Consider the following 16,520-nt stretch of genomic DNA (forward strand, 5'->3'; position numbering starts at 1 on the left):
TTCTTGTTATTGGTTTTGAGGTAGTTTAGACTTAGAGGAAGAATAAATGGATTTTATTAAGAATAGAAGAACAAGAGAGTTGTTCTTCATCATTAAGATCACAGTTGATGGAAGTTGTGAAAGTACAACCTTGATGTTCATCAGTAAATAAAAAAGGGGAAGAGTAAAGAATATAAATTATAGAGATAATGATAAAAATTAAACAAGTGACTGAATTTCTAAGACCAAGATTGAGTAATAAAGAAGATGATGTTGATCTTTTCGGGGTTGAAGTTTTTGTTCAACCCAACTTCCACCGACTAGTTTCTTATTTTCATAACGAATTAACGATGAAAAAGAAGCTAGGATAAATCTAAGGCCCAAAAAAGTAGCCCAAATACCAAATCCAACCCAATAGGGAATATTATCTAAAAAAAAACCCAAAAAGTGATATTACCTCTCTATCCCTACAAAAGAAATGGTTACCTCTCCTCTCCCTCACTCATTTCCCGCCCAAAAAAAGCAAAAATGACTTGATTAGACACAACCCTCTCATCACTCATGTCAGCCTTACTCTCTTCTCTCTCGGACTCCGCGCGCTCTCTCTCCTCATTCAAACCGGTGAGACACAAACCTCTCCATCTCTCTCTCTCTCTCTCTTCATTCAACCGATTGCTCACTATCTCTCCTCTCTATCTCGATCAAAACTAGAAAACCGGTCCATCTCTATCTCTCTCTTTCTCTTTTTCAAGCGAAACAATCTCCAGCCATTAAACCCTCTTTGATTCGAAACGTTACCGCCGAATCTCTCTCAACCAAACCTATTTAAGCAACCGGATCTACTCTTTTTTCTCTCTATTTCACTCTGTTTCAACGAATCTCAAGCCTCTCTCTCGATTTCTCTCTCTCTTTCAAAAACAGGTACATCTCTGTTCTTCCTCTAACTCTTGATCCTCTCTCTGTTGTTGGTAAATTATTAGGATTGTTGGAACATTGTTGGGGTTTTTGTTTCACATCTGTGGGTTTTGGTACAGTTTTAGGGGTGTTTGAAAAATTGGGGGAGTTTTCAAACAATTAGGGTTTATGATTTCAAGTTTTGTAGTCTGATGTATAGTCTGTGATAAATCATTTTGGGTTGTTTTTCGAAAAAATATTAGGGTTAAGCTGCTCTAAAGTTTGTGATAAAACATTTTGGTTGTTGTTTTGTGATTTCGGAACCATTTGGTGTTTATGGTTCTTCATCAAGCTTCTAGGTTAGTTTTGTTTTAACATTTAGGGTTGTGATCCGAAAGTTAGGTTTCTGTGGAGACATTTAGTACTTTGTCTTTGTTTTTTGGGGGTCTGTCTTTGTTTATGAAGTGCATGATTTGGTTTATCATTGTGGGTTGTGTTGAAGAAATGTTGGATTATGTTTAGACATTTTGATAGTTGTTAGTGATTTCGAAAGCATGCATCTACACATAAAGGTCATTTGGGTGTTTATGATACTACATCAAGTTTCTAGGTTAGGGTTGTTTTAACATTTATGTTTCTGTGGAGAAATTTAGTCATTTGATCAAGATTTATGGGTTGTTGATTAACAGAATGTTTTTTTTTTAACATTCATGGTTGTGAAAAAAAAAATTAGTATATGTTTATACATTTTGGTTGTGTAGATACATTCTGCGTTTGTTTGTCTTTGTGTTTGTTTGAAACATAAGAACTTTTGCAGACAATCCCAAGATGGTTAAAACTAACACAAAGAAAGGAGATGGTGCTGATAAGAAACAACAGACTCCTGTGAGGGCTAGCCCCAGGAAGAGACCTGCTGAAGAGCCATCAAATGCTGGGCCAAGCAAAAAAGGCAAGAAAGTTGCCAGCCCCCAACAAGCAAAGGTGTGTTATTGTATAAATTTTTTTTACAATGTCCTGTAATTAATGTTTGTGTTCTCACATTTCTTATAATTGTTATGCATATTTGTTAGTGTGTTGACATTCTGTAAAATGTTGCTTCAGTTATTGATCTGTCATTATTGTGTAGACCATTGGCCTATGCTTATTGTGTAGACACATTAAAAAATGATCTGCCATTACTTATTGTGATGAAGCATTCAGTTTACTGTTGACCATTTTGTTGAATGCCCTGACATTTCTATTATTGTTTCTTTGAAGCACCGTGGGTTTACATCGAAGGCTAGAGTGCCGACGGAGGAGCCCAAACATACCGAGGCTAAAGAGCAGAAGAAGAAAGCTGCTTTCAATTACAAATGTAATTTGAAAGCAGTTTATAAGGTGGCGAGGGAATTGCAGAACGACATTACTGAAGAGCAAAAAAAGATGTTGTTTGCTTCACCCTTCGGGCCCTTGTTTAAGGCAGTGACCAGTATTACTTTCCGAAAGGAGAATGTTATCGAGAAGCCTAACAAAGCCATCTACGATCTGCTCTATTGCTTCGACAAACAGAGCCAAGCCTTCAACATCGGAGGGAAGATGATTCAGTTCACTCCCGGAGATGTTGCTTTGCTGTTGGGAGTCCCAATGGAAGGACAAATATATGAAGCATTCCCAACCAATGTCACCCTAGATGCCACAAAGGACGAGTATCTGACCAAGTAATTCAGAGACTGTATGGTAGAGGGAAAGGCTTTATCTTTTGGCGGCCCCAGCATCGAAAAGGCTTTGCATGTGGCTGCAAGAACAAAGGCTCCGGCAATTGAGTTCTTGAAGCTCTGGATTATGTACATGGCAGCCACATTCCTGTTTGCTTCAGCTGCCGGCTCCTCGGTTGTCGGGAGTTTTTATCACAATCTCCAAACGGAGAGAATGATGAAAAGAGTTTCATGGGCGAGAGCTATTCACTCCTACATGATGGAGAGAATAAACAAGCACTCGGAAGACCCGGCAAAAGCTTCAGGATGCCTGACTCTTCTCCCCGTAAGTATTCATAACCATGCACTTAAATGTTTCATAATTTCTTATAGTGATAAAAGTCAACTTAGTTTGCTCTGACATTCTTTTAAATGTTTCATCATTCTTTTTGGGGGCTTATCTAATGCTGAAACATGTTGGAGAATGTTTGGGCATTTTATAGAATGTGTTTCCATTTCTTATGGTGATAAAGAAAAACAGTACTGACCTAAGAGTGTTTAATTTCTTTGCAGTACTGGTATTGCATGCACACCAGGATCCATGAGGACCTGGTTGGAGAAGTAGGGGTCAGTCCTAGAATAGCTCGATGGATGATCGAGCCATTCTTCCTTAAAGGACTGGAAGAAGAGCTGGAAAGCATTACAGAAGAGCAGGTAATTTGTTTTAACATTTCTTATAATGTCTCGGTGATTTGAATTAATGTTCTAACATAACTGATGTCTGAGTGACATTTTATGAAATGTTGGAACATTTGCATGAATGTTGGAACATTTAATTAAATGCATGTATTTTTTTAAGAGGTGTTGAGATAATAACCATATGTATCCCTTCTTGTAGGTGAAGGTGGAGTTGGTGGCGGAGTCTGTGGAAGAGGAAGAGTTGTTAAAGTTCACGGAGAGGGTGGTGGAGGAGATGAATGAGGAGGAAGTAGAAAAGTTGAAGGAGGAAGTGGAGAGGTTGAGAGAAGAGAATTTGTTGGTTAAGAGAGAGTGTGAGATGGTTAAGAGAGAGAGAGAGAAGTATTAAAAGAGGAGGTGGAGAGGATGAAGAGAGAGAGAGGAGAGAAAAATGATGTATTGGAATTTGATTTTGGTGTCGGAGGGGAGGTGGATGTTAGAGACGAGGTTGGTAGAGATTTGGTGACTGTTGGAGAGGAGGTGGAGGGTGGGGAGGTTAGACAAGAGGTGGAGAGTGGAGATGGTGGAGAGAAGATAGTGGAGCAGGAAGTAGCCCCAAAAAATGCGGAACAAGTAAACGTAGAAGCCCGCAACGAAAAAGAAAGTGATGCCGAAGCCCAAACTGAAGGAGCAGAAATAGACAATAAGGGTAAGAAGGCAATTTCTGATGAGTTGGAAAAGGGTCAAACTTCAGGGGAGGGGCAAAACCAGGAGCAGAAAGAGAGCCAAGTTGCTGGGTCAAGTGAGTAAATGCTCACGCAATTCTTTACTTCTGTTGACATTCCTGTTTTTGCTTGATAAGAAGTTGGAAATGTTGGAGCAAATACCAGAATGCTTCAACATTTGAGATACTGTTATAAAAGTAATGAATATTGTCTTTTTTTAGATTTAAGTTGGTTTTATTTCTAGTTTATTTCTTTTAAGCAACGTATTAACTTGTGTGCAATCAATCTATCTTCTCTGAAATTCTTACTTACTTGTCAGATGATTGGTATGAACATAAATTGTTCGGCCATCGTTACAAGTTTTTTGATAAACGGTAAGTAAAAGAGTTCTATCGTACTCCCACGATGTCTTTTACCACGACAATTGAAGACTGTCTTTTACCACGAACGACAATAGAGTGGTCGGCTAAGTAATAAATAAGAAACAAACAAGTAAGTGTTCTTCTCCGCATAAATACGTAAAATGTTGGAACATCCGTGATAACGTTTATATATATTGATCAAGAATTGGAGAATGCTTTTTGTTAAGATTTGGTTTTCTATCGAATGTTGACTAGTTAAACGTGTGGTGGTGGGGGACAGGTGAAAAGATATTTGCAAGTGTTTTGAATGTAGGTGAAAAAGAGACGGAAGAACTAGACTTTCAGCTGACTTGGCCTTCAGCTTTCTTTTCAGAGGTTTGTGAAGTGGCCAAAGAATATGAAAACTACGAGATCGTGGAGAATGAAAGTTCTTCGGAAGACGATTTTGTAAATAAGCCACAGGTTGAAATGGCTGAAGTTGTTCAAACGAAAGAGAAAAACAAACAAAACTCTCTGGTAAAGAGGGTAAAAACTCAGCCAAGAACCCGAACTTTGACCGAGAAAGGCAAGCAACTCGAGAAAAAGAAAACAATCAATGTAGAGGACATTATAGAGTTGGGAGCCGGAAAGTCAGAAGAAGAGAAAGTTAAGAAGCTTGGAAACTGGAGAAGAAGCCCAGTCTGGAAGAATGTCAAGGAAGATGAAAAGGGTCTGATGGAAGAATTCCTCAGGAAAAGTGACAAAAGGTACGAGTAGGTTACTGTAATGTTCATGCACTGACAATAATGTTTGGACATTCTTGTTTGTGTTGTAACATTAATTTTAGCTTACTGTAATGTTCTAGCATTGGCTGATATGTCCTATCATTACAAAAGGTGACACTGTTTTTTCCACATTTTCCAGTACTAAAGTGTGGTTTAGTGACGGGATAAACGACATACGTGGAAAGCAGCTCGACATGTTGATGATGAATCTAGAATGCGATTCACAGATAATCAACTGGGCCAGTTCCTTCGTCACTAATCACAAGGAATTGAAAGAAAAGTGTGTGCTTTGCCTCCCATCAGAGATCTACGTAAGTTAAGTGATTAGAATGTTTTCCTATCGTCATCTTTTATATGAGTGAACATTTTGATAACTTTGTGTTTGTTCGACAGACAATGATAAAGTCGGAGGTCAACCAAGCTTCAATCGAACATATGCTCAATCGCACGTTGAGTAATAATGCTGGGAAACCGGAGATATTGTTTGTGTGTGCACTAATCTGCCAACCAACAACGGGGGACGCAGCAAGGGGGGGGGCACTGGACACTATTGATATACAATGTATTTCTCCATAGGTGGACCCATTATGATTCAATGTCATTTGACAAGAAGAAGGCCAAGGACTGTTACGAAAATGCCAGGGAGTACGCGGCATATGTCGAGGATGTAATGGAAGAAGTTGGATTCACAATGTTTGGAACCCAACAAAAATATGCAGATGTCGTTGGGGAGCCAGAATTCCCTACTCAGGGAGAAAAGTAAGTGTTCTCACTCTTTATTTGTTCCAACATTATGATGCATGTTTTAATTAGTTTGAAATTGTTCCAACATTCCGGGAAATGTTGGAACAAAAACTTATATGTTTTTAGAAATTTGATAAAAACACACGTAGTTATTAATAATTTAGTCTCATTTAACATTATGTTTCAGAATTGTCTGTGACTGTAGAAACATTATTGGTTATGCTTTAACATTTCGTTTGTGTCTTGAACAGCCCGGATTGCGGTCTGTTTGTCATTTTGAAAATTGAAGAGCTCGTGGCAGACTGCACGACAACAGGACCCAAACAGCGTACAGAAAACCCAGATTGGGTATCCCTGGCACAAAGGAAGAGGGCCAAGCTAACCCACAACATTTTGAAAGAGAATACGATATCTTAGAGGATGGCCCGAGCTTGAAGTAGTTTACCCTGTGTATGTTTTTTTTGTAAAGGATCTTTTTTAATCAAAAATGAAGTAGTTGTTCAGGTAACGGGTTATGTTCATATCACTAAACCCGAAACGACTTCATTCTTGATTATATTACAAACAAATATGGTTTGTAAATTATTTTGGGATGTTAACAACATACAATGATTTTGGATGGGATGTTTATGTTAAAACAATATGAAGTAAATTTGAATATATTATTATTTTTCTTCAACAACATGTGTGACAAATTGATACCAAAAGATACAGATATGTTAGAACATTCCTTTCAATGCTGGACAAATTGATAAATGTTTGAGAAATATGTAATAATGTTCCTTCATTAATACGAATGTATTCAAAAAAATCCATAATGTTGACACATGGTAAATAATAGTAAGACATGTAAGGATTCATTCACTGAACATTTTGTAGAATGTTATAACATTTTCACAAGAGAACAAAATATGTACTAAATATCAAAAGATTTTTCTAAAACATTCAACACAATGTACAGACAGTCTGTTACATGTTGAGACATATCGTTGATGTTGAAGCATTTAGAAAAATGAGAACTACAGTTGGGCCCGACATGTTGCACTGTTGTGATAAGAGGGTTGGTTGCACCTGCGACATATTCTTTTCCTCCTGGTAACATCTCCGGAACTCTGCAACCGTGTTGTACGTGGTCTCCCTGGTGCCCTTTTAACTAGTGGAGGAAGAGTCTTGGTTAATGGATCAAAAGTATAGGGTTCGTCATAATTTGGAACGGGGTAAACACAATGTTGGTATGTGTTTCTGTAAGCCTCCACCGTCCAGACTGGATCGTAAAAACATGTACTATCACCCCGAGTCTTGTTGATGCATAACATTGCATGTTGACACGGAAGCGAATCTACTTGCTAACGCCGACAAGAGCATGTGAGAGTACCAAGATTTACGGAATGGCGTGGAGTCGAATATACTTCATAAATAAGTGGGGCTGCCTCGACGTATCTCCAAGTCTCCGCAACTTTGTATTTCGCTTGTTGCTCCAAGTTAATGGATGGGCAAAGAAATGTATTCCATCCAATAGCGGCGTCTCTATGCTTTCTCATCTTGTTCATAATCTTCTGTCTTATGGCATCCAACAATGTATCAACATTAATCCGAATGACAAAACACTCGAAAGAATGTCCTTGCATAACAGAAGCTATGATTAAATGTGAAAAAATTACTGGGTAAACTTAAAGTGTGCCGGTAACAAGGTTCATGGTGTTTCAACATTTCAACTGAAAAAGAGTAAACAAAATACCTATCTCCGGGGAAAAAGGAATCTGCCCATGATTCCGGATTAAGGGATTGGAAAAACCTCTCCACATTGGTTCCACCCATCTCAACCATTTGTTCAATGGTTGCGTGATACTCGCTCTCGGGTAATGCACGTGCCGCCGTAAACATGAGACTCTGAAAATAACGTGACTGGCGCGCCCCGTTACGTATTCTCAAGTTTAGATTACATCGTAAGTGCCAAGCACAGAATGAGTGGTGAGCGGTGGGAAAAACATTCTTCACGCCTTTTAGAATTCCAGCATGTCTATCCGAAATAAAGGTGTAACGTTTGATCGGATCCACCACTAATTTCAAATTTTGCAGAAACCAATCCCAATTATGATCATTCTCAATGTCCACAACTGCGTAAGCAATGGGGAAAAGACCTAACAAAAAAATAATAATACAAAATTAGTGCTGTTGATTCATAAAGCAATAGTGCATTAGCAAATGATCAAATGTCTAAACATACGTGGTAATGTTCAGTGACACCAATAAATGACGCAGCATCTCACTGGATGCAGCGACATTGTAGATCATGTTCTTAAAATTTTGTCAAGTGTTGGCAGGAACATTAGAATGTTAACGTACGATGTGAAAATGAAAACATACCGTCGTTTCCGTCCTTGGTAACCGCAGCTAAAATGCAGCCATTAAAACGTGTTTTGGCGAATGTTCCATCAATATAGATCACGGGACGACAGTGTTGAAACCCAAGGATAGATGCGTGAAGCGCAATAAAAACTCGGACAAATCTATTGGTAGTGGGTTCGATTTGCAAATCAATTATGCTATTGGGATTAGTAGTCGCCAAAGAATCTACGTACCACTTCAACTTTGCATAGGAATCACCCTCCTGCCCAAATACTTTGTCCATGGCTACCTTCTTACCACCGTAAGAAAAGTAATAGCTCAACTCAACACCGTAATCGTCTTGAAACTTTTCTTTAACTTCAGCAGTACTCCAATTTGGGTGTTTTCTGATGTCGCCATCCATTAGGCTGCCAACAAGTTTACTAGAGAGTTTGGGATCCGCAGGTTTGAGAACAACATCGAGACAATCGTGTATCGGTTCGTATTCTTTCAAAAGAAACACGGATTTACATCCCAATGGTGCAACCCCGTGGACTCTCCAATTACATCCGGGTTTGGAACAAACGGCAGTCACACGACATGGTTCATTCTTGATATATTTGTAGTTGTTCTTGGTTGCAATGGTATAACGACCAAGAGCGTGTCGAAAAGCTTTGACACCACCAGGGAATATTTGCCCAATCTCCGTAAATACGTTGCCCCATGAGTCACATACTAACTTCTTGTCATTATTTTGAGATGTAGAAAGTGACCTTTCAGTTTCCATACTGCAAAATTGAATAAAATGTTATGAAAGTATCATTGATTGTCTTAACAGGTTAACAAATGTATGAACATCTAGTGTAATGTCGCGTCACCAGAGAGAATGTCTGGACATGCGTATGAATGTTCAGTTATCAATGAGAATGCCGTATAATTTAATGAAATGTGTGAAATTATGTGAAAATGATGGATAACATTCTACTGAATGCTTCGAATATGTGGTATAATCAGGTGGTCCAAGAAGCAATGTCTGATCATTCTATCAAATGTTGGTCAAACTGCTAATTCAATAGCTATGAAACAAATGTGTTAACACATGATAAAGTACTTGTAACATGTAACCAAATGTTCAGAAATTTTTGTAAATGTTAACACAAACGTTAAAGTTATACCAGAAACAAAAAAGATGTACGGACAGCGAAAGAACTGTACGGACACTTCAGAAACTAAGCTTTACACGAGAAGGATGAACAAAAGCATACAATCTCATAAAAAAGAGTTTCATCATCAACAGTTACCTGGATTTATAGGAGAAGAAGATGGTGATTCGAACAAGTTGATGGCTGGAGAAGATGAATAGATATGATGAATGAAGAAGAGGGTTTGTATCTCGGTTTGTGTCTGTAGGTGATGACTGAACGAAGATGATGAAAATATTAGAGAGAGAAAGGTGAAAACGAAGATGATGATCGAAGAGATGGTGACTGTAGAGAGAAGAAGGTGGAAAATAGGGTTTGGGGTTCGGTTTAGTTAGAGAGATAAGAAGGTGGAAACAGATTTTGGAGAGAGAAAGTAAATCAGATTTTTGAGAGAGAAAGATATGATTTGTTAGAGTTGTTGGATATATATAGGAGGGCAAAAGAGGGTTTAGAAGAAAATATGAAATCTTAGAGATAAGAGTTGGGCCCGGATTGCACATTGGGATGTGTATTTGGGTTTGATATGAGTTATTATTTGATTATTGGGTTTTGGGTGAGATAATAAATCTTGTTGGGTTTTTTTTTGTATTTGGGCCCAAAATTTGGGCCTTTCATCAAAAATTCCTATTCTCTATTTTCTTTGTATTCAGTCCCCACATTAATTATTGTTTGATATTTAGGGTCTTAAAGTTTTGTCCCACTATTAAATATAAATAAGTAAAGTCAAGCGTAGTCAACTTCCATCGAGCCCGAAACTTGTTGTCCACATAAGATATTTGATTGTCCGTGTATTGGCCACCATTATGAATCAATCTCCATATTGAATACTTGAATCTTTAGACTCATAGTGGTGGTCCTCCAAAATGGTTTGCATGGAACCAATGCACTTCTTCACTACAAAGTGCTTTTAGACCCATAAAGATTAGTAGCGCTAGTAAAAATAAGTTAAAATTGCTTTTATGTAAATATATGTTAACCTTCCTCAGAAATAAATCAACTTGTATCATTATTCCTATTGTTCTTTTGTGTTATCCCAATAATTTTTTTTCTTCTTTCTATCGTACTATTCCTTTGTCTTTGTAAAAAGTTCATCACAAAGATTTTCATAACCTTTTTTTGTTTAAGTGTGTTCCTGATAGGGGTGGGATAACGGCCCGGAGGCCCGATACCCGCTTGGGTCCGCCCGGGTCCGTTAGGTACCGCGGGTACCCGATACCCGTGACGGGAAAAGCCCGGCCCGCCTGTCGGGTAGTTAGCAGGCGGGAAATGGTCATATCCTTTTGACCGGGTGACCGGACCGATTAACCCGTCCGATTAAAGACCGATGGTCAATACCGATAGGCCCGACTATTAAGTACCGAAATAACAACCTACCCGACCGATAGGCCCGTCATATCCCTTTGTAACTAATATCTCACTTTTCCCTTTTGTTAATTTAAATACCCCCAATATTGTAATGTTACTTTTTTTTTGTTGAAAGTATTATAGTCTTACATGTAAATTGTAAGTGACCAAGTCTAAGTCTAAGTGGTATTTAAGAGTATAAGAATATGAAATCTAATTTTAACTTTTCATTTAGGTATTATTTAATTGTAAATTAGGTGGTTTGGCCCGATACCGTCCGACCGATACCGGTGAGTCCCGACCGGTCTCTCGGTCACAAGCGGGATTTGGTCAATGGAAATGTTGATTTTGACCGGACCGGACCGACCGAGTAAATAGGCGAACATTGATTTTGAGTGCCCGACCGAGACCGACCGATGAAGTTAAGGCCCGCGGTCGTCCGGACCGGACCGATTCCCACCCCTAGTTCCTGATCTCTTACCTTATTTCAATTACTTTAACCATGAATAAACAAATACTTTGTGGAGTTTAGGAATCCAGGTTGCCCTATTCTGAATCTTAGTTCCTGCCAACTTTAATATATATCAATGATAACCTTGCATATGAATAATATATGAAACCATATAAATAAATAAAATAACTTCATTCTTGTTATATATATATATATACATACATATTGTGAACTGATATATTATAATGTTCTTAGTAGCATATAAAGTACATGGATATATTATATATAGACGATACAAATGTACCATCAATAGAAGTACATAATAATACACTATGTGTGCTTTGTGTGTGTATATATATATATATAAATGGAGTCAACACTTGCTTGCCCAGTGATTAAAATTGTTTACATAAATTCTAAAATCTTGGAGGTTTCAAGTTCAATTCTTAGAGAAGGTGGAATTCATGGTTTATTGAATTTGAGTTATTAAAGGTATAAATAACGTAATAAATTTGTCGGATTTTAGGGCTCTTTCATGTTGTTGGACTTTAGGCCTCTTTCATTAACGGTTGAGTTTAGGCGGTTATCGTGCTTATCACATCTTCATGATGTATCAATGCCTTGTAACAACTAACGTAGATCGTGGTCGATTTCTCAAAAAAATAAATCTATCTATATAAGAAGGGGGGAGGGTATCTTTCCCCTTCCTCCCAATGACCAAGATTTACTCTCCCAGGTTTGTCTCTAATGGTCTCTACTGGTTGGAATTTGATCTCCCAGCGTTTGAAGGTTAAGATTTAAGGTACAAACCAATCATGGGTTGAGATTATAAGAAAAAATATATTTTCAAAGATCCCTTTTTTCTTTTGAAAGACTAAAGTCACCCATATTATTGTTGTAGGCACCCCGTTTACATATGTATCCCTTAAAACTTTAGCTTTCGAGAGGCGTCTATAGCTGCAATGTGGGGCGCGTATATATCACATCACGTGACGCATTTATTAGAACTGTCTGTGTCCCGCGCGTCCGAATTATACCCTCGTCTATATATATATATATTACAATGTAGATTTATGTATTATTATATGTATATATGTCATTATAATTCCTGTATATAGATTACAAGGTATATCTTTCAACAAAAAATATTACAAGTTCAACGAAAAGAAAAACAAAAAATATTGCAACATGTATTATAGTGTTGAAAGTTATAGAAAGAAGAAAATAGATATTGGGAGATGGAGAAAGGGATAACCTAGAGAAAGATTTAAATATTTTTTTTTTTGTTGAGGGAAGATTTAAATAGTTTAGGAAGAAAAATTTGACTAGCCTAAGAGAGATAAAAAGGAGATTTAAACTTGTACAGGAGAAAATTAATTTAAATTTAATAAAGAGGGAACTAGCCTAAAGAGATAAAAAGGAGATTTAAATTTGTAAAAGGAGAAAACTGATTTAAATTTAATAAAGAAGGAACTAGATAAATAAAGAATTAGAGAGAGAAAGAATAAAGGGCCGCGAGAAATTTTTTGGCTTTCAAAACCCTAGTTGACGGTTGAATCTTTAATTGTTTATAAGGTGAAGTAACACCTATTTAAGGAGGAAGATGAGAATTCACGATAAGTTAGCAGCTTCTCGAGAGAGCTATTTTATGGCTTTTTCAAAAGTACTCTTGTTTTACCAAATGCAATTTAAATTATAAACACTTAGTATATTTTAAGCAAACGTGACCCGAGAAAAATAAACTAATGGTTCCTTTATGGTAAATTTGAAGCAAACGGGATCCAAGAAAAACAAGAAAAATAAACTACCAGTTAGGGTTCCTTGTAACCTCTATTTAAGGAGGAAGATGAGAATTCACGGTGGGTTAGCAGTTTCTCGAGAGAGCGAAATTATAGTTTTTTTTTAAAAGTATTCTTGTTTTACCAAATGCAATTTAAATTATAAACACTTGTAAACTTTAAGCAAACGCGATCCGAGAAAAATAAACTAATTAATGGTAAATTTGAAGCAAACGGGATCCAAAATAAACTAGTAGTTAGGATTCCTTTATGAAAAATTTAAGCAAACGCGTACCAAGAAAAATAAACTAGGTGTTAGGGTTCCTTTATTTGTTTTCTTTGTTGAAATTTATTTGACGGAGCCTGTGCATTATTACTTGTGTGGTAAGTTTTAGTGTAAGAACGTTCAACAGAAAAAAAAAAAATAATTTAGTGTAAGAAAATAGTTTGAAGGAGTCAAATCATTATAAAAGTTTGGGCTGATTTGAAAAAATAAATTGAATGGGAAAAGAGACAAAAAAGTGGAGGTGATATTTAAATTTTAAAGTCCCTCGGCTATAGGGAAACAAAGTACTTGCAGTGATCTATCTATATTTTTTTTTGTTGAAAGGGTAGATTATATTAACTAACATAAAAGAGTCTTATTACAATACAATTTAGAAATCATAAAAGGTACATTATTCCATGATTGGTTCCTGTTCCTCTTTCTAGCCCACTTCGCCAACTTGTCTGCCACCTGATTGAACTTCCTGTTAGTGTAGGAGAATTTAACTTTATCCAGACGTCGCTTGATGTCCTGAATTTTCTTTATATGAATTTTGGATTGCCATTGAATTTCATAACTTTTATTCTTTAAATGTTGTATGATATTTATATTATCACTTTCAATGATAATATTTTTATATTTGTGAGATTCAGCCCAGATCATGCCATTTTAAATTGCAATAGCTTCGCTCTCTTCTGCGTTTCTGCTTCTAGAGACGGTAACACTAGCTTCGATAAATTTGGATTCATTATTATGCACAACCAAACTCGTTCCTATAACATTATGAATGTCAAGAAATGAAGCATCTACGTTGATTTTTAACGAGGAACTGTCAGGGGGGTTCCATTTTCCTGTTTCTATTTTGGTTTTTGTCGAAATAACTTCTGTGTATTTAGGGAAAGTGGAAATCATGTTGAAAATTTTGTCCAGGTTGTTTATCTCATATTGGAAGCAATGGTCGCACCGAATTTTCCAGATTATCCATAATATAATGGCAAAGTGGGTGTTATCAGTCGTGGTACTAATTTGAGATTCCTGCTCCCAAGAAAAAATCCAATCTGCTACCGATGTTATTTGTATTGACTGAATATTGAAGTAAAACCAGATATTTCTGGCTAATGGACAATGAAGAAGCGCGTGTTCGATAGTTTCCGTTTCAGGACAGTTAGGACAAGACAGATTATTGTCAATGTATTTACCTATTCTAACCCTCACCGGAAGGGCTTTTGTACAGATCTTCCAAATGAAAAGTTTGATTCTGGGGATGACCGGAATGGCCCATATGAAGTTCCAGTTTGGAGAGATGGGTATAGGAGAGTTTATACTAGTACATAGATTATGGTATAAAGATTTAACCGAGAATTTACCTGATTTTGTTAGGGTCCATTTTCTTTGGTCTTCTTCGTTGTCTGCTAAGGGAATAGAAAGAATTAAGTTAGCAGTGTTACTATCAAATGTGCTATTCAGCAGAGCTTCATTCCACTTGGATTCCTCTATCAGCTGCGAAACTTTAGATAAATGGGAGTTAGTACTATTAGTAATAGGATGGTGCAATGATGGTATCCAGTAATCATTCCAAATATCAATCTTATTACCATTGTGGACTTCCCAAGCCATATATTTTTCGATGTTATTCATCTGTTTGCTAATATTTTTCCAATGCCACGAATGATGAGGTTTAGCTGGCAAGGGGTTTTCTGTGTGGCTAAAGTATTTTGCTTTAAGGAATTGCACCCATATAGCATTTGGTTCAGATCTGATCCTCCAAGCAAGCTTACCTAACATGGCTTGGTTATCGAGTTCAGGGGGATGGATACCAAGCCCCCCTAAATTCTTAGGTCGACAAATCGAGGACCAACTTTTCGTGCAAATAACTTTAGACTTACCCCACCAGAAAGACTTTTGCAAAGTCGAAATGCTCTTGCAAATACCCTTCGGGAGGGTAAAGCATTGCATCTGGTATCGGGGTACGGCCGCCGCTATTGTCGAAACGACAATAGTACGCCCAGCTTGAGAGAGGAAATTGGGATTCCATTTCTCTAATTTATTTTTAATCTTCAGAAGAATGTCATTGAAGACCTTCTTCTTATGCGCCCCAATAAATAACTGGGCGCCTAGGTATTTTTCCGAAGCCGATGCATATTTAACTTTCAACATTTTCATGATGAGACGCTTGAATTTCGGATGGGAGTTCTTGGAATAAAAAATTTTGGATTTACTATAGTTGATCATTTGGCCTGAAGCTTCACAAAATGTTTTGAGAATATGCTTGAGAGTTTGAATGTTATCTATAGAATTCCGACCAAAAATAATACAATCATCTGCAAACAGAAGATGAGAAATTTCCAGGTTAGGGTTGTTAGTAGGGAACCCTTGGAACTTATTGCCCTCGTGTTCAGCATTAATCAACCGGCTGAGACCTTCCATGGCAATGGTGAAGAGAAAAGGAGAGAGAGGGTCACCTTGCCTAATACCCCTAGTGGGGAAAAAGGTGGTACCCGGCCGGCCATTAATGAGAACCGCCATCGAGGAGGTAGAAATACATTGAGTAATCATCTTGATCCAGTGATCAGAGTAACCTAATTTAGCCATAATGTTGGTCAGAAAGTTCCACTCAATTCTGTCAAACGCTTTGGACATATCTAATTTCAGTCCAAAGTAACCCGTAGAACCTTTCATGGTCTTGAGAGAGTGTATTATTTCCTGTCCTATTATAACATTATCCGTGATTTGTCTCCCTGGGATATAGGCAGCTTGGTAGGGGGAAATAATGTTTTGAAGAGAGTGTTTAAGACGATCAGCCAGGATTTTCGTAATAACTTTATACGTGGTATTAAGAAGGCTAATGGGTCTATAGTCCGCTGGTGTTTGGGGGGAAGTGGTTTTGGGGATCAGACAAATATGGGTATGGTTAGTTTCCGGAGGGAGCTCCGCTGAAGAGAAGAAGTTTTGAACTAAACTATAAATGTTGGGGCTAACTGTATCCCAGTTCGACTGAAAGAAAAATGGGGATAACCATCGGGCCCCGGGGCCGCCTCTCTTTTCAAGTGTATAATAGCTCTATCTATTTCTTCCTGATCTGGGATACTAACTAGCTCTAGATTTTGATCTGCTGAAATGGTAGGTTGAAAAAGGTTGAGGTTGTCTATGCTCGGGTTATTATAAGAAGAAGAGCTAATGTTCAACAAGTGTTGGGTGAAAGTAGCCTGAATGTGATCTCTATCCTCGAGCCAGTCCCCATCCGTGTTTTTAATAGCTTTAATCTTATCATTCCTATTGTGTTGAATGGCTTGAGAGTGGAAGAATTTAGTGTTTTTGTCTCCTACTTCGAGG

General features: G+C 37.5%; 1 protein-coding gene and 1 long non-coding RNA gene across 2 annotated transcripts; both read left to right on the forward strand.

The window, feature by feature from the left end:
- Positions 1 to 343: 343 nt before the first annotated feature.
- On the forward strand, positions 344 to 4,385 carry LOC147543358 (uncharacterized). Its single transcript, XM_086632823.1, has 4 exons — positions 344 to 1,854; positions 2,131 to 2,892; positions 3,120 to 3,260; positions 3,445 to 4,385. Exons 2-4 carry the CDS (start codon positions 2,587 to 2,589, stop codon positions 3,631 to 3,633), a joined length of 636 nt encoding a protein of 211 aa, XP_086488949.1. The 5' UTR covers positions 344 to 1,854; positions 2,131 to 2,586; the 3' UTR covers positions 3,634 to 4,385.
- An 829-nt stretch (positions 4,386 to 5,214) lies between these two features.
- On the forward strand, positions 5,215 to 6,479 carry LOC147543359 (uncharacterized). Its single transcript, XR_015223145.1, has 3 exons — positions 5,215 to 5,386; positions 5,469 to 5,834; positions 6,071 to 6,479. It is a non-coding gene; the product is annotated as an uncharacterized LOC147543359 (long non-coding RNA).
- The last annotated feature ends 10,041 nt before the right edge of the window (positions 6,480 to 16,520 follow it).

Source organism: Eschscholzia californica, unplaced genomic scaffold (assembly GCF_041429995.1).
Source record: "Eschscholzia californica isolate CP2 unplaced genomic scaffold, dmEscCali1.0.p SCAF_4, whole genome shotgun sequence".
Classification (NCBI taxonomy): Eukaryota; Viridiplantae; Streptophyta; class Magnoliopsida; order Ranunculales; family Papaveraceae; genus Eschscholzia; species Eschscholzia californica.

Bases quoted from the DNA above. Each gene is read 5' to 3' on its own strand.
- LOC147543358 (XM_086632823.1), top strand. From the start codon at position 2,587: ATGGTAGAGGGAAAGGCTTTATCTTTTGGCGGCCCCAGCATCGAAAAG. The intron at 2,893-3,119 runs GTAAGTATTCAT...ATTTCTTTGCAG, and splicing joins GATGCCTGACTCTTCTCCCC to TACTGGTATTGCATGCACAC. The intron at 3,261-3,444 runs GTAATTTGTTTT...CCCTTCTTGTAG, and splicing joins AAAGCATTACAGAAGAGCAG to GTGAAGGTGGAGTTGGTGGC.